Below are 22,382 nucleotides of genomic sequence, written 5' to 3' on the forward strand. Positions count from 1 at the left end.
CCGCACGAGCTCTGGCTGGCGCTGCTCACGCTCCACGGTCCCTCCCTTCTTCCCCTTCCACCCCCGCGGGGGTGGAGAGGGGGGGGCCTTCCTCCGCGCTAAGCCTTCTGGGACTTGGAGTCCTCTCCCCCATCTCGGACTCCTCCAGAAAGCGCCAAAGCCTGGCGAGCCTCTGACGCCGCCGCCGCCTGAGGCCCTGCCCCAAGCTCCGCCCATTTCCTCCAGGGGAGTCCGGGAGGGGAGTCCGCATGCGCAGGAGGAGCGGGGCTTCGGGAAGCGGGACTACAGCTCCCAGAAGGCAGTGGGGCTCCCGCGACTGCGCAGTGGCGCTCCCGTCCCTACACCCCACCCCCTCCTCGCTCCTCCGCCGCCCTGGCTTTCTCTAGCTCCAACCGCCGCGGGAGCCGGAGCCGGAGCCGGAGCCGGAGCCTGGGCTCTACTCGGGGCCGCGTTGCCCCCGTCCCTGTCAGGCGCTGCGGGCCGAGGAAGAGGGCCGTCATGGAGACCCCCGGAGGCGGAGCGCGCTGAGGCCTGCGGGCCCCCGGGGGGGCGCTACGTCCAGGTACGGGGAGGGGGGAGGGGAGAAGGGCGGGGTCAGAGGGGGAGGAGGACGGGAGGGAGAGCGGTGGGGGTGGGGGAAGGGCCGGAGAGAGGGAAGCGGGCGTCGGTGCGGGGGTGGGGGCGGGGAGAAGGGAGGGGGCCAGGTGTGGGAGGAGGACAAGGTGCAGAAGGGGAGCGAGGGGGAAGGGGGGGCGACGCCCCCAGGGGTCCAACCCAATCAGGGAGGGGAGGGGTACACAGCCCAGGAGAGGACGAAGGCCCCTCCCCCCATCGCTGAGCCTGGGGGGGAGGGAGGGGGAGCCTGAGGCAGGTGATTTTGAGGGGCTGTGACTGGGCCAAGGTCACCTTTCCGTGTGCTCCGGGGTGTGGGGGGTCCTGTGTCTGTGGCTGCTGGTTCCGATCGTGGGGTGCAGCAGGCCCTGAAGGGGGGGGCCTCCACGCTTGGAGTCCTGTGGAGGGGGGGCCGCCTTCCGTGGCAAATGAGCCCCCCCCCGCCTCCCCAAAGGAGGTCCCCCCCCCCGACCTGTTCTGTGGGGGGCCCATGTGTGGCCCGGGCTGGCTGCTCTGTGCAGCCCAGAAACCCTGTCTCCTCCCGCCTCAGTCCGCTCCAGGTGAAAAGCCCATTTCTGGTGCCTCGAAGACAGAAGTCAGGGGCTCGCCCCCAGACCCGCGGTCAGTCGACTGGGAGACATGGCTCACCTGAGGGAGTTTGCTAACCAGGTAAGGGGGTTGGTTCTGGAACAGAACTGAAGAAGCGACCACCTTTAGTAGAATCCATAGCCGTCCACTGCTGAGCTCAAGAAGTCCTACGGGGCAGGAAGAAACACTTGGGTTTTTAAAGACTGCTTAGACATACATTTTAACAACATCTCTGGACACATGTAAGCACATCTGAAATGCACATTTTCAGACTTGGCGTTTGACCCCCTCCCCCCTCTCTTCCCCCCCCTCCACAATTCCGCCCCCTCAATAATTCAGAATTCACCTTGCCACTGACATTTCTGTGGGATGAGAAATAGGGATTCGGGAACAAAGAGCTTTGAAGTAGGCCGGAAATTTTCAAAAATTGGACCGCCAGTGATGTTTGTCAAGGGCGCTTGGGATGTGACTTTCTTCTTTTGTCTGACTTGGCATAGGTCACAGTCTTATACGAGGAATCTCATCTTTTACATGAGTGCTGCATCGTGGGAAGAATAAAACTCGGGGTGGGAACTGTTGGCTCACCCGTCGGTGTCCAGAGGACCCCGGCCGAAGTCAAAGCCGTGGTTGGGGTGGGTCTGGCGCCGTGGAGGCCGGTGTGGTTCCTGCGGGTTGTAGCTGACTGGCAGAACCAGGGACACCTCTGTCCCGTAGTGTGTGAGGCCAGGCAGAGGACAGGGACTGTCTGGCTGAGTGTGGGAAATGCCAGGAGCCTTGGGTTCCCAGTACTATGATGCTGTCAGAGGCTGGCCAGCCCACCCCGCCATCCTGGCTACCTGCCTTCTTCCCTCTTCTGGCTTCTCAGAACAGGGACAGCACCTTGACATTTGGGGAGATTAAGCTGATCTGTGGCCGTCCCCTTGCACTTTTTCTCTCTGTGTGTATGGTTCAAGGGGGCTGCTTGATCATTTCTGCTACAGAAAATCCTAGGAGAGCCAAACAAAAGCTTCTGGGAAGGGGCCATCCGCTGGCCCCTGGTCCCTTTAAAACCCCTCTGTTGAGGTGGGGTGAAAAACTCTCCTTTGCTTTTGACCCTCCTCAGACAAGTGACCCAAACGTGCTTGTGCTTTGTCTGAACAAGACTGATCATGTAAAGATGGTGCTGGTTTAGGTGATAGTGAAGGGAGAGTGATTTAGCCCTTCTCACATGAGACTGAGCAGGGAAAGGTAAGGACTGCATATACACGGGTGGTACCAAAGAAGGTCGGTGGAGGTAACTTGGAAAGATATGTAGAAATGCATTTTTACTGTCAATCAGAGGACACTTTTTTAGTTAAATAGATTATTTTTAAAACTTAATTTATAGGGCAGCTAGGTGGTATAGTAAATAGAGTTCCAGCCTTAGAGTCAGAAGGACCTGAGTTCCAATCTGACCTCAGACACTTGACACTACTAGCTGTGTGACCCTGAGCAAGTCACTTAACCCCGACTGCCTCAGCAAAAAGCAAAAATTGAAAAACAATTTAATTTAGAAAGAGTTGCTGAGTCCTTTTAAGAGAAGGGGAAAAAAAAGAAAAGTGTGGAATGATTGTAGCCCATAGGTACAGGGTGGTTGAGAGAGGCCGTGTGGTCATGGTATGGTGCTGAAGTAAAAGGACAGGTGTCAGTTGCCTAGGCCTGGCCTGGTTGCGGGTGGGGCGTGGGGGGCAGTGTTGACAAACACTCCCTAAGCTGACCTCAAAATCTTGGGGCACACTGTGGAACCTCTCCCCTCCTACGTGTGTGAATGGGGGTCCAGCTCTGGCAGAGGGAAGCACTCCCCACCCCAGCCTGTCCCTTCAGCTTCTGGGTATTGCTGCTTAGGATTGAGGGATCAGCTGTGTGCCCCTAAGAGCTACTGAACAACTGCCAGGTGTGGGCACCTCAGAAAGCTCATCCCCCCACCCCCAAGTCCTTCCACACGCTGTCTTTTGTTCCAGACAGAATTACAGTGCAGCTGATACTTGTATCCCTTAAGTGTTTCCCAGTAGACCCTGAGGCCTAGGGAGTAGCCCACTCCCCACGCCCCCACAGTTAATGATCACAGGCCTTTTAGAAGGGCAAGGAAGCCCAAAGGGTCGTCAGTGGGGTGGATAGGTAGTCCCAAGGTGAAATCCAGCAGGGAACTTAACGGATCCAGCAGGAAAGACTGGATGGAACTGTGGCTTTTGAGGTCTCTTCCACCTCTGACTCTGTGCCCTCTCAGTAAAGTCCTCTGAGCTGCACATGTGCTGTGCAGCTCCCAGAGTGATCAGCAGTATGGCCCCAGGCACCTCCCAACCAGGACAGTGGCCTTCGGCTTTCAGTGTCCTGTGGCCATCCTCGGAACCCTGCTGGTCTTGCTGGCCCCAGGCCTGTGTGGGCAACTTGTTCCTTTAACCCCTCTCAAGCACAGGGCTTTTAAGCAAAGGTCACGACTTCTGGATTGGCCAGAGGTGCCTGATTTGGCCAAAACAAACTTGGGAGCCTTTTCCCTTGCACCCTGGCTCAGTCTTCTCCCTTCTCCAGAGTTCACTGTGGGCCTTTGTTTTTCCGGACTGTTGGATCCTCATTGCCAGGCACCTGTAACCTGGGGCATTGCATTGGGCATGTCATGATCTGTTCTTCTGGATCCCAGAGTACCCGTCCTCAGAGGCTGTGACCGAGTCTCCTGCTCTGCTCACCCTGCCCTCAGCGGGGCACCAAGCCTGTGGGTGCTGAACCAACGCTTGATTTATTTTTCAGTCTGCAGTTTCCAGATTCTCCTCTTCCCCCATCCATCCGTTAAGAAGGCAAGAAAAACAAAGCCTACTGCAAATATTGGTGGTCACGCAGAACAGATTCTTATGTGAGCCATGTTAAGAAGGAAGAGGGGCTAGCCTCCCCCATGATCATGGACTCTACCTTGGCTGGCCATTCCTCAGTGGGGGGGGCACCCTCTTCTCCCCAGCTCTTTGCCACCACAAAGAACTGCTAGTAATGGCACTTTTCCTCCTCCTCTGATCTCATTGGGGTCTAGCCCTCGGAGCAGTATCGCTGAATCAGAGGGCACGCACAGCTTACTGTCTAAGCGGATCCTTGGCTTAGCTGGGTCGATATCTGCTCGTTCGGGGTTGTGCCCTTCCAAGCGTTCGTCACACTGCGCCTTCTGTACTGTGTGTCGTGCCTGTGGATGCGTTACGTGCCCCCTGAGCCAGGGGCTGCCCTGTTTTCTCTGTGCCCGCCGTCTCTGGGGCAGCAGCCGCCACCTGGGCACTGTAGACCGTCCACCTGGCCGTGGAGTAGCGAAGCACGAGCGCCGAGTTCTCTGAGGTCTTGTGGCCTGGCGGGAACGGCGATTTAGCTTAAGATGAATGGAGGGTCCTTTTGTCTCCCTCCTAGGCCCTAGTCTGCCTGCAGAAAAGAGGGCTTGGTTCAACGCCTCTGCTTTTGCCCCCAAGGCTCTGGGACTTGAAGACTCCCTGCAGGAGTGACTGCCTCTGAAGTCCAGGGTCAGCGTTAACAGTGGCTGTCTGAGGTAGTTTGTACAATACAGGCCCCACCTGGGAACTGCACCTGAAAGGCTTGGCCAGGCAGTGCCACAGTACACTGGGCGTAAAGTCGGGAAGACCTGAGTTCAAATCCAGGTGGCCTTGGGCAAGTCACTTAAATCCTGCTTGCCTCAGTTTACTCATCTTTAAAACCTATTTCCAGGGTTGTAAGAATCAGATGAGGTCATTGCAGAACTCCTGGGCCCATGCCTGGCACATAACGCTGCCTCAGTGATAGCTGTTATTTTCCTCTCAGTACTCCCTTCTCAGCACCTGCAATTCCTTTTGGATCTCAGTCTTCATTTTTCTGCACTCCACGACTCCCATCAGTGAAACTTGCGCTGTCCCGCTCTGGGCCTGTTGCCTCTCTGTCTCCCTGTTCTCCCCACACTGACTGGTTCTTACCAGTCTCTCTGTCTCCCTGGCCCCATTGCCTCTTCAGGACTTCAAAGCAAAGCCCTCTTTGGCCTTTGCCAGGGAGGGGGGTGATGTGGAATCCCCGCCTAGGCTGACGGCTTCTCAGCGTCTGACCGTGACACCTGACCTCACTGGAGAGGGACTGAGTGGGTGCCCTCGGGGTGGCCCCGAAGAGCTGCACGGTCTGGCCTGGTTCAAGGTGCCTTAATGACACTCCAACCATAGCTGTTGGCAAGAGCGTCAGTGGTAACCTGAGGCGGCTGCTGTGGCTTCTCCAGAAGTGAAAGGCCTTAGGGATCTAAGGTTAAAGCCAGTAAGAGCCAGAGAGGCTGATGACAGAGTGTCTGTTGGGAAGAAGATGAGTCATCTTTCGTGCCATCTCCCAGGGGTCTTGAGCACATGGGGTAAACGCCCGTGGGGACCTCTCCCTCTTTGTGCTAAGCCTCCCGGTTCTCCGTAGGCCACGTGGGAGCCTTCCCTCCCACCCTAGCTTCCGGTTCTGCCCCGAGAGGAAGAGCAGGGCATGTCCTGCCAGAGAAAGGAGCCCCCAAGGTTTTGGGGAGCCCCCTCCCTCATGCAGTTTGGTTTTTTGCCTGAGAGGGCAGCTCCTTTACTGCCTGGCAGGAAAAACTTGGGGCAGGCCCCGAAGGCCCAGGCCTCTGCTTGCCCCGTGTGATGGAGGGAGAGTCTGGCAGACCTCAGCCCATTGCTGCTGGCAGGGAGGACAGCTGTCTGGTAGAGGCAGCGGTGGCAGGAAGAGGCTCCCTTCCTCAGCTGAGGAGGACACACCATTCTTCTGTGAATGTGGCCTGCAGCATGACAGCGTGGCCAACCACGCTGATGGCAGGCTTTCTGTGCCTTAATTGGGAATCGGTGGGGCTTTGCCAGAATCTTCACTAGCTCGTCTGGGGGTCTCTTCAGTGGCTCTCCCTTGCTGCCTTGTGAGGTCTGAACTCTCGACCCCAGCCTGTGGCCCAGCCTTATCTCTTTACGTGCACCCCTTCTCACCCCGTCTTCGTGCGAGCAGCCCCTCTGCCCCGGACAGAGGGCAGGAAGTCCAGCCTCTGCATTTGGCAGTTGAAAACACCGAGGCGCAGAGGGGAGGGGGCCTGCCTGATTCAGAGTCGCCCCCTGTAGCCCACTGTGGCTCGTTTCTGACCCTCCTGTACCTGTAGGGTAGATGCCCTCCTGCTCCGCTGATGCGGGCAGGGTGCCTTCTGTGGAGGGTTCAAAGGGCAGAAGCCATAAATCCGGGGCGAGAAGGGGCAGGAGTAGACCTGGCAGGTGAGCGCCAGGAGGTCAGAGTGACACACATGGTGCTGAGGCTGTGGGGTGGGGCGAGCAGGTATCGGCGAGGCAGCTTCATGGGGAAAGCTCTGGAAAACCTGAGTTCAAATCTAGCCTCAGGCGCGACTAGCTGCGTGACGGGATGAGTCCCTTCCTCGTTGCTTGTCTCAGTTTCCTCGTCTGTAAAACGGGGATGATTCTAGCACCGACCTCCATGGGTTGTGAGGAACAAATCTTGTCAACCCTTAACCTGCTCTGGGAGGATGGCTACCATTTCCCCTTCCTTAAGGCTGCAAGTGTAGCGTTTCCCTCCCCGTTGGGGTGCTCTTGGCTGTGGAATAGGAAGTCCGGGGTGGGGCCTCCCTCACAGGGGGCTGGCTGCCCAAGGCCCAGCTGGGCTGGGGCGGTCCCAGGTGGCTCTCCTTGGCACATGCCTGCTCTCTTTGCAGCACTCCCGTGTGGACCCCGAGGAGCTTTTCACCAAGCTCGAGAGGATCGGGAAAGGCTCCTTTGGGGAGGTGTATAAGGGTATCGACAACCGCACCAAAGAGGTGGTGGCCATCAAGATCATCGACCTGGAGGAGGCCGAGGACGAGATTGAGGACATCCAGCAGGAGATCACCGTCCTGAGCCAGTGTGACAGCCCCTACATCACGCGCTACTACGGCTCCTACCTGAAGGTGAGCTTGGGCTGGCCCAGGCCTCCTTCCCGGGAGCTGCTGGCGCTCAGGGGGACTCGGGAATCTGTCTGTAGGGGTCTGGGGATGTGGGGACAGATGGGTACGGGCAGGTGCATTCACTCTACTGAAGGGAAACGTGCCCTGGTCAGGAAGGTCAGACATGTCCCAACTCTGGGACCACCGTCCCTCCACTGTCCCGTTCACAGAAGAAGCCCCCCCCCTCATGGTCCTGCCCTCTTGGGAAATGAAAGCAAGACTGAGTGAGGAGACCAGAGGTTACAGGGTTATCCACTGTGGACAGGAAGGGCATTTGGAGATTCCATGTCTAGCTGCCCCTTCTCCCCCTGTTTTGGCACTGAGACAGCCCAGGCCCAGAGGGGGTGACCGGGGGTGTACAGTGCATCCCATACAGCTGACCAGTGACTCCCTCAATGTCCCTATCAGGCCTGTTGGCTGTTGGCCTCATAAGTGTCTGTCCAGTCTCCCTGCCCCTTGAGAGAGGCCCACGTTGTGCCTTCTGACGTACCTGTAGGGTGGGTGGCTCTGGGGCCCAGTCTTCTCTCGCTTTCTCTGTTGCACAACACACCCACACTCCAGTGTAGGCCAGACCTGGGCATTTTCCAAGATAGTCCTTAGTCGCCAGATGTTCTTGTGTCCACACTTGGGTCTAGAACTTTTTGTGTATCTCAGCTTCATCCTCTTAGCCTGGCAGATTTTGGGCTTTGTGGTGGCCAGCATCACCTCCACCGTTTTTTCTTTATGAGTGCTGAAGAATTGGAATGACTACTATTTGGTCAGTTTAAAAGATTAAACCTGGTGTGACGTAGCAGGAAGTGAGGTTAGCAAGGAGTGAGTTCTAGAAGGCTGGAGAGGGGATGGTGTTGGGCAGGACCCTCTATCTGGTCGTGGGACAGCTGGGTGGCCTTTGAGGAGCCAGCAAGTGCCCTTTTTATCTGGAGGCCAGATTGCTGGGGGAGACCCTGGAAGCTTTCAGACACGTTGGTGAACCAGACCACTCCCTTTCTCATTCCTTATAAATATTTTCCCCTAATGATTTGCAGAGCACCAAGCTATGGATTATTATGGAATACTTGGGTGGTGGATCGGCCTTGGATCTGGTAAGAAATTGAGCTCATTATGAATGTATAATGTGGGTTGGGCACAAAAGAGAGATTTTACTGTGCTCTGTGGGCCTGGTGGAGCAGGCCACTGAGGGCCCAGGGCCACCGGAAGAAGGTGCCAGACACAGAGCTGTTGGACAGTGGAATTGGCCCATTGTGTTCTGTGTGTGTGACCAGTTTGTGTCCCTTTGAAGTTAAACTGGGACCTTCATACCTTCTAAGGACCTGGGCTTTGAGACAAGTAGGGAAAACTGCGCCTGCCCCCCCCCCCCCACCTAACAAAGTGGCTGGGGCAAGGCCGCGAGGCTTTCACTAAGGTGAAGGTCAGCATGGCCCCTTCAGAGCTGCCCTGGCTGTGCCACGCAGGCATTGGGCCTGGGCCTATAACTGAGGGGGGAAAGCAAGGCCCAGGCCTACAAAGGGGCGCCCAAATTGCTTGCTTTTACACGTTTTACATTTATAAAATAAAGATTTATTGAAGTCTTTGTTTTTTTAATATGGGGAATATTCTTTTGTCGGGGCCCTTAAAACCTCATTTTAATCTGTCTTATGGTTGTATAGTGTCTGAGACATAAAAATGGGAACATGAACACGTCTGCCTATACCATAGTTCTTTCACAAGATGTTGGCTTCACGGGCACAAAATACAGGGAGGCCCCGTGGTGGCCTGATTACGGCCTCTTCTGTGTCCTTCGGTCTGTTCTGTGCTCATTCTCTTCTTTCTCATGTTTTTTTGCTTTTCCACCTTCCAATTTCTCTTGCCTTTTTCCTTCACACTTAACAAGCACTAAGCACCTACTGTGTGCCAATGGCACAGAGACAGTAGAGGGAGGGGGGGAGGGGAAGTGTTTACAGAGCAGGCGTCCACAGAGTCGTAAGGGAGGACATGGGAGGCAGTTGGGGGTTGGAGGGCCTCGCAGTTTGGAGGAGACAGGAGTCCATCATGTAAATGGAACCCTGTCGGCTTGCCTGTAGGGGCTCAGCTGAGGCTGAGCGGACTGGGGCCTTTCCTTACTGGGAACACTGTTGCCGTCAGAGGGGACAGGAGGAGGGTATGGGAGAAGGGGAGGGGTGTCCTGTCGCTGTCTCACCAGCAGCCCTGGGAGCTCTAAGGCGGGCTGGGGAGCTGGGGAGTGCGATGCGTTGAGGGCTGCTGTTTTCTCCGTCCTCCAGCTAAAGCCTGGGCCTTTGGAGGAGACCTACATCGCCACGATCCTGCGGGAGATCCTCAAGGGTTTGGATTACCTCCATTCCGAAAGGAAGATCCACCGAGACATCAAAGGTTTCCCTTGGGGAAGAGGGTATTCTGTGCTTCTTTCTGAGAGAAAAGCCCAGTGCATCCTGCAGGGTCTCGAGTGCAGCCCTGACTGCCCAGAGCCCCCGCAGCAGGGCTGGAAGATAGGACCTTACCCCTGATTGTACTTGTGGGCAGACCCTGGCAGAGAGGGCATTGAGGAGTGTGGGCCCCCGACAGGGGCTGACAGAGAGAAAGGCAGCGAAGGGAGGGCCCTTTTGGAAGCTGCTGAATCTCAGTCAAGATTACGTTCGTAGCGAGAGGGTTTTGCTGGCCCTCGGGTACACAGTGTGCTTTTTGTTGCTGAATAACTCTCTCTGGAAAACCTCATGGCTACTTAGATCTAGAAAGGAACACCAGCAGTTGTCCTGGTCTGGGAAGTTCCCCCAGTTATTTTTGCTTTTCTTTCATTCACATCAAGGGCCTGTGTGGGGGCAACCTCGGCCCTCTTGGACACCCTTTGTAGAAGCCCCTTATAGAGGAGGCGCCCATGGAAACCTCCCTGCCTCGTCATGGTGCTTTGCTGCTGCTTCAGCTCCAGAGGCTCGAGGGAGCAGGCTCCAGGAGGCCTGGAATTTCTCTGACTCTGCTGCTAACGTCCCAAGTGACCTCAGGCCACTCACTCCGACCTGCTGTGCTGTTCTCCTCATTTGTAAAGAGGGGAAATGACCCCTGCCCCCTGACAAACATCAGGAAGATGAATGAGATCTTGTCTGAAAAGGACCATTTTTGTTCTTAATCTGAAGTGGCACATAGCGATTGAATTTGGGGAAGCGGGCTAAGCTGAACGGCTCTCCCGAGGGTGGGACGATGATGAGGACCTAGAAAAGGCAGTTTTGTTGAGAGGGGAACTGACTGCAAGGCCAGTGAAGCATTCTTGTGCACTGATTGCTCCTGGCTGCAGGCTTCGTGGTGGGTGGGGGTCTTTAGAGCAGGCAGAACTCCGACTCCTGGAAAGGAAGTCTCCCCACTGGTCCACAAAAAGGGAAATCCAGAATCATGGCATGGGCAGCCGGCAGGTGGCGGAGGGCTGGGGCGCCTGCCTCTGGGCCCTCTGCTCTGGCCGCTTATTCTTGCCTTCTTGCTTGACTCCCCCCCTTGAGGCTCAGAAACCTCAGGGGTCTGAGGTTACTGGTCTGCAGAGCCTCTAATCCCGTCCTACAACGTACCATGCAGCAAGAGACTTTGGGTACTCTTAGCTTTCCCAGGACGCATCCTGGCCTTCCCAGCCTTGGGACGCCAGCTCCCTGGAGTCCCCTCTGCTGCTGAGCAGAGCTTGGGGTGGGGATGATCGAACCCAAGCAGTCCGAGCAGCCATCTACTTCGGGGCCCCAGATCTCTTTCTCTGAAAGAAGCAACCCTTTTATTATATTGCTTAGCTGAAAAAAAACACTGCGCTCCCCAGCTCTGTTTGCCTTGTCTGTTTACACAGCTGCCAACGTGCTTCTCTCCGAGCAAGGCGATGTGAAGCTGGCAGATTTTGGTGTGGCCGGACAGCTCACAGACACCCAGATCAAGAGGAACACCTTTGTGGGGACCCCTTTCTGGATGGCGCCAGAAGTGATCAAGCAGTCTGCGTATGACTTTAAAGTGAGTGGGAGGGTCTGACCTGCTGACACCGTGCCAGAGGAAGCCACGTCGTGGCTCTTAATTGTTCCCCGCATCCTCCACCACAGCCTTGTTCTCTGCCCCCCAGACCCACAAGCCGTCTGCCTGACATCCACGGTCCTGTGTGGATTCTCATTTCAGGCAGACATTTGGTCCCTGGGAATTACAGCCATTGAGCTGGCCAAAGGAGAGCCTCCCAACTCAGACCTTCATCCCATGAGAGTTCTGTTCCTCATCCCCAAAAATAACCCCCCGACCCTGGAGGGCCACCACAGCAAGCCCTTCAAAGAGTTTGTGGAAGCTTGCCTGAATAAGGACCCTCGCTTTGTGAGTATGCGCCTCCCTCTGCCCCGGGGGCCATCCAGTCCGAAAGCATGAGGGACCCCATGGTGGGGGGCGGGGCTGGCGCTCCCCTCTGAGCCCTTGTGCCCTGTCCGAGACCCCCTGCTCGGAGGGACCCCGGGGGGGGCTGGCGCTCCCCTCTGAGCCCTTGTGCCCTGTCCAGAGGCCCGCGGCCAGGGAGCTGCTGAAGCACAAATTCATCACTCGCTACACCAAGAAGACGTCCTTCCTCACGGAGCTGATTGACCGATACAAGCGCTGGAAGTCGGAGGGCCGGGGGGAAGATTCCAGCTCCGAGGACTCAGACATGTACGGAGCGGGCCCCTCTGGGGGGGGGCATGGAGCACGGGGCGTGGAGCAGGGGGCTCTCGTGTGGAGCCGCATCTCCATCCCTCTCTTGAATCCCTGCATCGTCTTCCTTACTGGATGATGGGAGACTCGAACCCCGGCTGAAGAAAAGAGCAGCAGCTTATGTCCTGCTGTCCTGGGGGGTCGTGAACCCTGGGTCTCAAGTGGGAGGTCTGCCCTATCACATCTTCCCCCGGACCTGCTGTCACTGGAACGTTGTGTCTTTCCTAGTGATGGAGATGCAGAGGATGGTGACCAGGGCCCCATCTGGACTTTCCCCCCAACCATTCGCCCGAGCCCGCACAGCAAACTGCACAAAGGCATGGCCCTGCAGGCCTCACAGAAGGTCAGGCTCTCACAGAGACTGGGCTGAGACAGGGTGGAGGAAGCGGGGATGGGAGGGCACGGAAGAAGGTGGTCCTTTTGGTGAAGGTCGTGGCCCCTGGGGTCGACACTGCCCTGCCGTGCTGTGGGTTCCTAGGCCCTTCCCTGGCTCTTGCCACTGAGCCTCACTAGCCAGACTGGACTGCCTTCACACACACCCCAAGGGCACACGTTCACACTGTTCATAGGCCGCAGCCCCTTCCCATACCTGAGCACAGCTTTCTGTCTCCTGAGGTTCCTCTCATCCAGGCCCACGGTGGCCTTTTCAGACAAACTGCTGTCCCGTCTCGCCTTCCACAGCCCCCTCTCCTGCATTTCATTTCATTACACTTGAGGATCCTTACTCTAGCAGCCGGTTTATTAGCCACCCCTCCCAGCTTTGTGTCAGCTTGCAAAATGAGGGACCCTGCCAGCCGCACCTTCCTCCAAGCCAGCTGAAACTCCTGTTTGAGGCACACGAGTAGTGCAGTGCATAAAACCCTGGGCCTGGAGTCAGGAAGACCCGAGTTCAAATCCAGCCTTAGACACGTGAGAGACAGGTGATCTTGGGCAAGTCACTTCACCTTTGTCTGCCTCAGTTTCCTCAACAGTGAAATGGGGTAATAACAGCACCTTCCCCTCCCAGGGTGGTGTGAGGATCCAGTGAGATCACAGGTGCCTGGTGCTATTACTGCGGGCTCGGCTGTACCCACGGTGGCACTGAGCTGCTTCTCTTCTGCTGTCAGTTGCCATCTTGGCCATGCTCCTGTTGGAGCCCAGAGCCCATGTGCCCAGGATGTCAGGGTTTGGTCAGGACATGCGTTGGCGGAGGAGGAGGGGGAGCAGGACCAGCCCCTGCTGCCTCTAGGGTGGCCTGTTAGGGGCGTGCCTCCCCCCGTGTGGCCAGGGTACCCCTGAGGCCCCTTCACCCTGTTGCTTCAGCCTTATTTCTCTTCTCCGTATTTCTTCCCTCGTGTGCTGGATTTGACACTGCCATCTCCTGCTACCACATATTTGCACGGGCCGTTCCTTGGCCCGCTGTTGGTGGTCCCACCTTGAACTTCCCTCACTCGTCCCCCAGGTCCCCCCAGGGCTGTTCCCCTTCCTGCCTCTCACTTCACGAGGGGGATCAGAGCTGCCTTGTTCCTGGAGTGGAGCTGGATGGACCCTGGGAGGAGACTGGGGCCATCACCCTTGAGTAATGGTCATAGCACAGGCTGTGTAAGGAGCTAACGGGGTGGGGGGTGTACTCTTAGCTCCCCACCCCAGGCAGGCGGGCGCGGCTGCTCCCTGCTTACTGTGCACTTCTCTTTGCAGTCTGCAGAACCCATCAAACGTCAGCCCCGGTCCCAGTGCCTCGCCACCCTTGTCCGGCCAGTCTTCGGAGAGGTGAGCCCTGTTGGGCGGGGAGCCCCTTGTCCACGTGCTCTTCCTGGGACAGGAGTGGTTGGGAGGAAAAAGAGAGCCCCGCCTTTGACTGGAGCAAAGTCATCCTTCTGAGTTAGTCCTTCATTTCTGCTCCTGCTTATCCTGTGGCAGAGTAAGGAGGGCAGGAGGGCAGGGAGAGCCCAGGATGAGGGCGGGCTGTTGTCCTTGGCCTCCAAGCCTCAGTCTTGCCCTGGGGCCCAGGGCTGCCCTCCCAGAGCAGGCCCTGGGGGCACCTGATGCATGACAGCTCCTATGCTTGGGTGCGGAGGCACCATTGTGGCTACTACCAGCTGGGAGATGGCTAGCCAGAGCCAGGGTGGCCATTGGCATGCTCTGAATGAGCGAGGTAGGGCTGTGATGTGGCAGCCCGAGAGAGAGCCCAACCTTGGGCTGCCCCGAGACCCAGGGGACACTATTGAAGCCTGCAGAACATCCCTGCTGTTGTCTTTTGCTTCCTCCTTAGGAGAAGAGGGAATGAAATAGCAGGGGCTTGGGACAGCCCGGCCTTGACGGCAGGCATGAGGAGGTGATGTCCCCCAGTAAGCTTTGCAAGGCTACCATCTATGTAGCCATGGGGATTCCATGTGCAGGCTTCGACCCGTCACCCAGTAGTCACCCATGCAGAGGGAAGGGAGGTTGGTGCGACAGGAGCAAGGAGAGGCAAGCAGAGGAGAGGAGGGACTGGGCCTGTTCCAGCCAAATGGCTGATTAGGTGCTGAAAAAGAATCCCTTCCACTCACTTGAAGTAGTATAACTGTAAAACAAAAATAAACGTCTGCACACGGCCCAGAAGAATGGGAGACTGTGGAGTATCAGGAAAGAGTGCAGCAAGCTTCCCCCTCCCCCTCCCCCCAAAAAGAAGAGAGGAATCCAAGGAGAAAAATCCCCGTGGATGCTTTTTCCAGACTAGGCAGGCCTAGGACGACAGGCTCTGGACGTTGGGGCCTGGGTCTGGCCCAGAGTGTATCACGGGGTTCTCCAGGGCAGGGCGAGGCTGTATACCAGGGCAAAATGCTCTGACCCCAAACTTGTGCTGAGGGCAGGAATAGGTGCCGACCGGCTGCTCTGTTGCCCACTACAAAGCGCTTAGCGTGGCGTCTGGCACGCAGGAGGCATTACTATTCGTTCTGTTACTGCCCAGTTCACATATTGAGGGTGGACTAAGGAACCGTTCTTGGGGTTGGGAGTCAAGGGTGAGAAGCAGTCCCGGCATTATCCTGGGGATTCAGTAAGGAGCGAGTTGAGAAGTAAGCAGCAGCTGTGTGGCGCGAGGTTGCAGGTCCAACCTCTAGTCGGAATCACCGGAGCAGGGATCTGAGAGCCAGCGGAAGCCTGAAGGCATCTCAGGGACTTTCCAGCTTGGTCGGTGGTTGGCTGAGTCCATCGGCAGTGTACTGGAACTCCCACCTGGGGCAAACACACAGGTGCTGTTGTTTAGACCTGGGGCATAACAGTCATGGACCGTAGCAGCAAGACCCTCTGCACGTAGAGAGTCTTAATAACAAAGTCCAGAGTCAGGAAGTAACTGGAAGAATGAGCCAAGAATTCTTCCTGTAGACGTCAGTATGGTGAGAGGGATGCTTAGAACACAAACCCAGAAGCAAAGGACTCCAGAACATCTGTTGGGTATAAAGTCAGCTAGAGTTGAAATAAGAGTTAAAGGTTGAAGAGTTTTTATAAATGAGAACATTTGAGGCAAAAGTGGGAAAAGAAATAAGGTCTATGGAAGAAAATAACTGGAAAGGAAATTAACAGTTTGGCACAAGAGGCAAACAAAGCAACAAACTACATGAAAATTAGATGGACCAGTGGAATTTAAGGACTCCACGAGGCAGCAAGAATAAAGTTGAAAGAGTGAAAAAAATCAAAATTGTAAGGTATAACGCAGCAGTTACAACTGATCTGAAAAACAAACTGAAGGGAGGTTTCAGTCACTGGACTACCTGAAACTGTGACCAAAAAAAGAGCCAAACATCCTGTTCAAGGGATCTTAAAATGCCCAGATCTCTTAAGCCCTAGAGGGAAAGTGGAAAGAAACACCACAACGAAAACTTCCAGGAGCCAAAATTCAGAGTTTCCAGGTCAAGGGAAAAAAAATACTGCAAGCAGTCAGAATTTAAATATCAAGAAGCCCCAGTAATGATTGCACACAGTTCAGCAGGAGGGGAGAGGAGAGCTTGAAATGGGGGAGAGTGGCTGCCATACCCTCACTCTCCTCAAAAGAGGGAAGAGTACCCACGTGACACAGGGATGGGAATTCATTCCACTAGGGAAATAGGAAAAGGGGATGAAGGGAGGGATTAGTCCTAAGAAAGGCAGACTCGAGGATGCATAAAAGTATGTATTAGCTCTCTTGGGGTAGCAAAGAATTGAAGGCCAAAGGAGTGTTGTTCTTCCATCAAAGAATAGTTGTGTTATAGAATATGAATGTGATGGAGTACTTTTGTGTTGAATGATGAAGTGAAACCTGGGAAGACTTGTATGAACTGATTTAGTGAAGTGAACCATTTGTACAAGGACAACAGTATTGCAGAGACAATTGCAAAAAGTTAGGAATTGTGATGACCAACACTGATTCCAGGGGACTCGTGATGAGGCAGACCTTAAAGAGACGAAGGACTCAGTGCAGCACAAATCCTGTTTTGTTTTTAAATGTGGCCAGTGAGAGCGATCGATAGCCACATAATTAGAGGGACATGTTAAAGTCTCTTGGGGGTGAAGCTCATGCTCGTCAGATTGGTAAAGCTGACAGGGAAAAATGATAAATGTGTGGCAGGGGGAGCAGTTGTAGGGAAGCAGGCATGTTAATGCCAAACAAATTATAGTGTGCTAATGTAACAATGTTATTGTACCATGAGAAACAGTGAAAGGGATGATTTCAGAGAAATCTGGGAAGGCTCTTTATGAAGTGAGCAGACCCAGGAGAACACTTTATACGGCAACTGTAAGAAAAAGAGTTAGCTATTCCACATGCTACTTTCCAAGCTGTCCTTGTCTGTGCTTCCTTTGGAATGAACTTCTTTTCTGTGCACTCTTTCCTTCACAACTTTTCAGTGGCTCTTTCTTCCCCACATTACTGTTGCTAACCTCCCCCTCTCTCCCCAGCTCCTTGCCTAAATGAAAGCCAAGGAGGGGGAAAATCCCTTGTCATAAAAAGTATTGTCAGCCATGGGGCCCCACATCCAAAAGCATCTCTTCCCTTCCTGTGTGTCCATCACTGCCCCCCAGGAGGAGGGGAAGGCTCCTCCTCATGGGGTGATGTCCGAGTAGAGTTCTTGAGTCTTTGCATGCTGCTGTCCCTGCTGATTACTGCCTTCAGGCTCTTCTGACCATTGGTATTAAGGATTCTTGGGATCAACTCTTGTCATTTCTTGAAGTTGAGTAATTTTCCATCTATTTGTAGACCACAGTATTTGTTGGGCTGCCCCCAGTGGATGTATGGCACACCCCACCCCAGGTTCTAGTTCTCTTTCTGCTGAAGTGACAGCTTGTCGTGGTGCATTCTCCTTAACCCCCGCCCACTCTCCATTTGTTTCTCTATGAAGTTAGATGCTTCCCCGCCCCCCCCACCCCAAACTTTGTGTGTTTTCTGTTGTCCATTTCAGGTAAGTGGAGGCTCATTGATGCCTGCCCCTTCCTCTAGGTTGGTATGCTTTTCTCCCTACACATTCCAGTTAAGAGAAAGGGCCAGTTCTGCCTCCTTTCTCCATTCTTCACTTGCACATCACTTTGACCCTCCCTTCTTTTCTCTTCTAAAAACCCTCTGAACAGAACCAACTCCACCCCAACACTGGCCCTGTTGTTCTCATTCAGTCCTCTTATTACTCTTTGAAGACATTAGGTTCTGAAGGGATCCATCTCCCCCAGCAGAATAGTAGCACTGCATCGTCATCCTGTTCTTGTAATTATTCTGATTGCTCAAGTATGTTGACCTTCCCGTGTCAGCCCTCCTATTCAGCTCTGGGATGGTCATCACACGCTTGCAGGGCCTCTGTTCCATTAAAGGTCAGCTTTTTCACTTCGCCGTTAAGGGTGAGTTCTCTGTTGTGCGCCTTTGTCATCTGCCTGGGTATGTTGTATTCCAAGATCTTCTCCACTCAGGGGTTGAAGCTGCCAGGTCTTGTGTAGTCCTCTGGTTTCTTAGGCTTTGGTGGTTTCTTTCTGGATGCCCACCACATGGTTTGGTTTTTGTTTTAACATGAGAGCTCTCGATTGGACTGTTCGAGTCCTGGGACTTGTCCTTGGGGGTTTCTTTCAATTGGTGATGCTCAGTGGATTCTTTCTCCTTTCAGTTTGCCCTCTGGTGCTCATAGATCTGGGCAGTTTTCATTAGTGATGACTTGAAATAGTGTCTAGTCTTTTTCCTTTTTTTAATCATAGTATTCAGGGAGTCTGTAATGATTCTTAAATTGTCTCCTCATCACTCGTTTTCCAGGTTAGGAATTTTTGATAGCAGATATTTGACATTTTTTCTAATTTTTTTTTTCATTCTTTTGATTTGAATGTTCCTTGCTCTCTTATGGAATCATGGATTTGTTCGTTCTGGTTTTTAAAGAGTATTCTTTTGGGTAAGATTCACCACTTTCTCTTCTAAGCTGTTCTGTTTCTGTCAGAGCTTTTAATCTTGTTTCATTTCTTCTAGGAATAAATGTAATCCTTGTGGAAAGTCCATTTTCCCCTTTGGTTCTCTGCTCTCAGTTGTTAAGGGGTCACTTCTTTGGGGATCTCTGGATCTGCCACCATTTTTTGCCTTGGTCAGTGTCTTCTGTGTTGACTCCTCCTCCCTCAGCTTTAATTCCTGCCAAGCTCTGCCTCAGGCTGCTGGTTTCGGCCTGTGAGTGGCCCTGTCTGTTGGTCTCCACCAGACTTGTCCCTCCTGGGTCTCTGAGATTCAGAGCTTTGGACCTTCCAGGCTTTGAAAGCCCGGGTGCCTGGTCTCATGGCCCTGGTGCTCCTGGGACAGGCTTTGCTGACAGCTCCCTTTCCTACTGACGTGGGTGATTCCATCGTGGAGGAAACCTTGGGGCTACAGTTTCTCCTTGGTGATCACTCACTCAGGGGCCAAGTTGAGGTTCTGCTAGAGTCTGTGTGTGCAGCAGGGCTGCAGCCCTCTTGGCCAGACCTCATGTTCTACATACAGGCTATTGGGGGGAAGTGTTTTCATTAGGCACCTACTGTATGCTGAGTTCACACTGTGTTGGAGGTACTTGTTCTGGGTCAAGACCTATGGTTTCATGAGTAGGATGAACTTTGTCTGCCAGCGTGGGCAGGGCCTTCGTCAGCCTCGAATGCTGCCTGGCACTGACAGGTTAAGTGACCTGCTTAGGCCTGGTGGATGGCTCACCTGGGCCAAGGGGCGCCAAGAAGGAGAGGAGAAGGTTGTGTCTGTCGTTGTAAAGCACTGAAGAGGCCCTGGGGGCAAGTGGGGCCAGCTAGTGAAGGGAGCCTCCCAGAGACACTAGGGATTCACAGGTGATGAGCGAGCCCCTGTGTGGAGGAGGGTGGTCACGGTGGTGGGGGCGGTTTGACTTGCCTGGCTTGTGCTGCCTCCTTTAATCCAGGCAGTGCCAGGGAGGTCACATGCAGGCAGACTCAGGAGTAGCAAGTGTCGTTCCCCCAGGAGCCCAGGGTCTTGCATGATGGACCCTTCTCCAAGCCCTGGCAGTCTGCCTGGCATGCTCACTGACTGACTTTGCACAGCTCAAAGAGAAGCACAAGCAGACCGGAGGCAATGTGGGAGCCATGGAGGAGCTGGAGAACGCCTTCAGCCTTGCTGAGGAGTCTTGCCCTGGCATTTCTGACAGACTGATAGCACATCTGGTGGAACGGGTCCAGAGGTGAGTCACTCTGGAGCAGCAGCGATGGCAGGGCTGGCATCTGTCACTGTGTCCCTTGGGGTTGGGCCACCAGTCGGGGGTCTCCAGCTTCTGCCTCAGAGCTATTGTTTCTCCCCGGCTGTAGCCTGGGCAGTCGTGGGCAGGACCCACAGAGCTGACACACTGTGCACGTTGCCAAAGGGCGGCTCTCTCCCCCACAGGTTCTCCCACAGCCGGAACCACCTGACGTCGGCTCGCTGACGGGTCGGGAGGGAGGCCGGCAGTGGGCCTCTCCCTGACTTCCTAAGAACTGACCTCAGAGCCGTTGGGTTCTGCATCCGTGGCCCCCATTGCAGGCGCTGCCAGGCCGGGCTCCACGGCTGCCTTTGGACGCGTCACTTGGTGGAGAGCTGTTGTCGTTTTCGTCATTGTCATTATTCCTGTTCTAAGCGAAGCTCATGAAAGGCTGGGACAATGCCTGCCCGTGGGGGAGGGGCTGGGCATCTACCGAGGGGGGTGGGGGGTGGGGGTGGTCAGGGCTGGCTGGCCAGGCACTGTCTGCCCGACTCACCAGGTACAAGCCGAATCAAGCAACTGGTCTCTGCTCAGTGACGTTCTGGGAAGAGCTGGAACCTTTATCCGGAGCCTGGCACTGTGTGGCTGCTGAAGGTGGCCCCAGTGCAGCCCGGTGCCCTCCCTCTGCCAGGATGCCAGATACACGGTTCCTGGGAGGAGGGGCAGGAACCCCACGTGCCCCCCACCCCTGCCCAGCCCAGCCCTCAGACTTTGTCTTGTTTGTGATGGTAGTTGACGCCTTTGTGGTATTGAATCAGGCCCCTCGTCTTCCTCCCACACACGCCAGAATCACCCCAAACAAAGGGGTTTTTGGTGGAGGTGGTTTGTTTTTTAAAGAACTAGAACCCTCACTTGTTTCCTTCAGTATTCAAAGATGTTGGTTTTCAAAGAGCATTGAAAGGGACCGGCCACTTTCAATAAAGACGACCTGAGACCATGGGGTGTCGTCTACTGTTTCTCCTCATCAAGATCTGCTAGGGAAGGGACCCCCGGCTTCAGCACAGAGCTGGGAGGATTTCTGGCAGGTGAGGGCCGATAACTGAGGCAGGACCCTTCCCCTCAGCTGCTGGCCTCTGCAGTCGTGTGGATGCACAAAGGCACGGTGTGCCGGGGCAGAGCTCGGTGAAGTTGGCCCATAGGGGTCACCGTTTTCTCCCCACTGGCCATCCAACCTGATCCTGCTTCTTAAAGTGGGTTACTGGGCGGGCAAGTGATGGACTGGCAAAGAGCCTTGGACAAAGTCAGCAGTGACCATCCCACCCCAGAAAACGACCTGTCAGAGTACTTCATACATGAGAGTAATAGGCAGCGTCCCACAGTTGAAGAATGATGACAGGCTCTGTTTGCGGTGAGTTGGCGTTTATTTCTAACTATATTTACACACATTAGCAAAGTCTGTCTAGCAAATACAGAGCTGTACATCTCAAACCAATTTATGAAACACGTTAGGGCACTCACCAATAAATTAAAAAACATTTTGCTCGTAACAGATGTTCTGTCGTTAGGACGCTGCGGTAACAAAACATGAAGCTTTTGACATTTGGCTTCCCATAAGAGGGATGGAAAGGTGTCCAATGAAGGAGGAATTCCAAGAGTGCCTCTATGAGCTGGGGCCCTCACGGTGCTCCCCCCACACCCATCCTGCCCCTCTTGCCTTAGGCCCACCCTCCCACGGACCTCCTCCACCGATGCTGCAGCCCCAGGATCAGGCTCCCTCCCTCCACCCTGGGGGTGGGGCCTTGCCTTTGAAGCTGCTTCAGGCCGTTCAGGCTCTGCCGAAGGGCTCCCAGGTGCCCTTGCCCAAGCATGAATGAAATGACGACATCCCCATGGGCACACACTTGGCCCCGGGGTCGGGTGATGTGTAATTTTTGGCCAGACCTGTATCAAGCTAGCACCTGTCCAAAAATGCGCAACACTGTCCTTTCCTTAATCCTCACCCCAAACCTCAGAAGGAGGTGGCAGGTACGATTCACTCCATTTCAAACACAAGGAAACTGAAATCGAGGACACCTTCAAAAGCAGCTTCCAGGCCAAGCCTGGTCCATCCAACATCCTTTCCCCACATCGACATACGCTAAAGCTCCACCAACCCTACCAAGCACTCTCTTGGGGGCTCTTCCAGCCTGTGTGAAGATGGAGGGATGCTGTCCCTGGCACATCTGCCCTAGGTGCCCAAGCCTGTTGTGCTCAGGGAGCAGCAAAAAGGTGCGAGGAACTTCAAGGGCCAGGGCCCCCATGCTTGACTTTCCAAATACCCTGAGCGTTGCTTTCTTGTCCCTGTGTGACCCAGACTTCCTACGAGGATAGGGGAAGTCTGGGGAAAATACCTTGGCCCTGAAACCCAGAATCACGTGCCCTACAACGAGGGGAGGTGGAGTCAGAGTATAGGTTTGAGATGCTGTCTGGGTGACTGTGGACAAGTCTCTTCACTCAGCTGGGCCTGGCTCCTCCCTTCCCCAGGCCCCGGCTCTGGTCCCAGTCCCCTCTCCCATGACTCCTCTTCCAGCACCCAGCCCTTTTCCCTTTCCCCCCTTATTAATAATGTCCAGCTCCAGCCTCCACATGGGACCTCGGGCGCCTCCCGTCAGTTGCTGTGGACGTCTTTGTCATCACTGGCCATCACCAGGCTACTTCTCCCAGGAGAATTGGTGGCTCTCTTGATCACTTCCATCCACCTGGGAGAGAGATGGTGAGAGTCTTCGTGACCGGACAGGAAGACGGGGAGTCAGAGAAAAACAAGCAAAGCCAACAACTGTTCCTTTCCAAACTCTCAACAGTGTCCAGTACCAGGAAGTCCATCTTTAAAAAGCTGTTGAGGGCCTGTGGGCCAGCCCTGAGCTGAAGCCCTCGCA

The 22,382-nt window shown here is 54.8% G+C and overlaps 2 protein-coding genes across 3 annotated transcripts in view; one reads left to right on the top strand and one right to left on the bottom strand.

Annotated features, from left to right (window-relative positions):
* Positions 1-331: 331 nt before the first annotated feature.
* Positions 332-20,464, top strand: STK25 (serine/threonine kinase 25). Of its 2 annotated transcripts, XM_020989009.2 has the most exons (13): positions 332-562; positions 1,163-1,281; positions 6,902-7,132; positions 8,194-8,250; positions 9,427-9,535; positions 9,969-10,199; positions 10,980-11,137; positions 11,297-11,482; positions 11,661-11,806; positions 12,077-12,191; positions 13,526-13,597; positions 19,337-19,473; positions 19,674-20,464. In XM_020989009.2, the coding sequence occupies exons 2-13, from the start codon at positions 1,252-1,254 to the stop codon at positions 19,711-19,713; spliced, it is 1,512 nt and encodes a 503-aa protein (XP_020844668.1). In that variant the 5' UTR covers positions 332-562; positions 1,163-1,251; the 3' UTR covers positions 19,714-20,464. The 2 variants fall into 2 exon arrangements, with proteins under 2 accessions (XP_020844668.1, XP_020844669.1); XM_020989010.2 differs by lacking the exon at positions 9,969-10,199 and having other exon boundaries at positions 337-562.
* A 405-nt stretch (positions 20,465-20,869) lies between these two features.
* FARP2 (FERM, ARH/RhoGEF and pleckstrin domain protein 2) overlaps positions 20,870-22,382 on the bottom strand; it is a 107,510-nt gene continuing 105,997 nt past the window's right edge. The window contains exon 28 of the mRNA XM_020989008.2: positions 20,870-22,205. Coding sequence (XP_020844667.1) covers positions 22,115-22,205 — 91 coding nt within the window. The 3' untranslated portion in view covers positions 20,870-22,114. The remainder of the gene's footprint in view (positions 22,206-22,382) is intronic.

This window comes from Phascolarctos cinereus, unplaced genomic scaffold (genome assembly GCF_003287225.1).
Source record: "Phascolarctos cinereus isolate Bilbo 61053 unplaced genomic scaffold, phaCin_HiC Scaffold_7;HRSCAF=346, whole genome shotgun sequence".
Lineage (NCBI taxonomy): Eukaryota > Metazoa > Chordata > Mammalia > Diprotodontia > Phascolarctidae > Phascolarctos > Phascolarctos cinereus.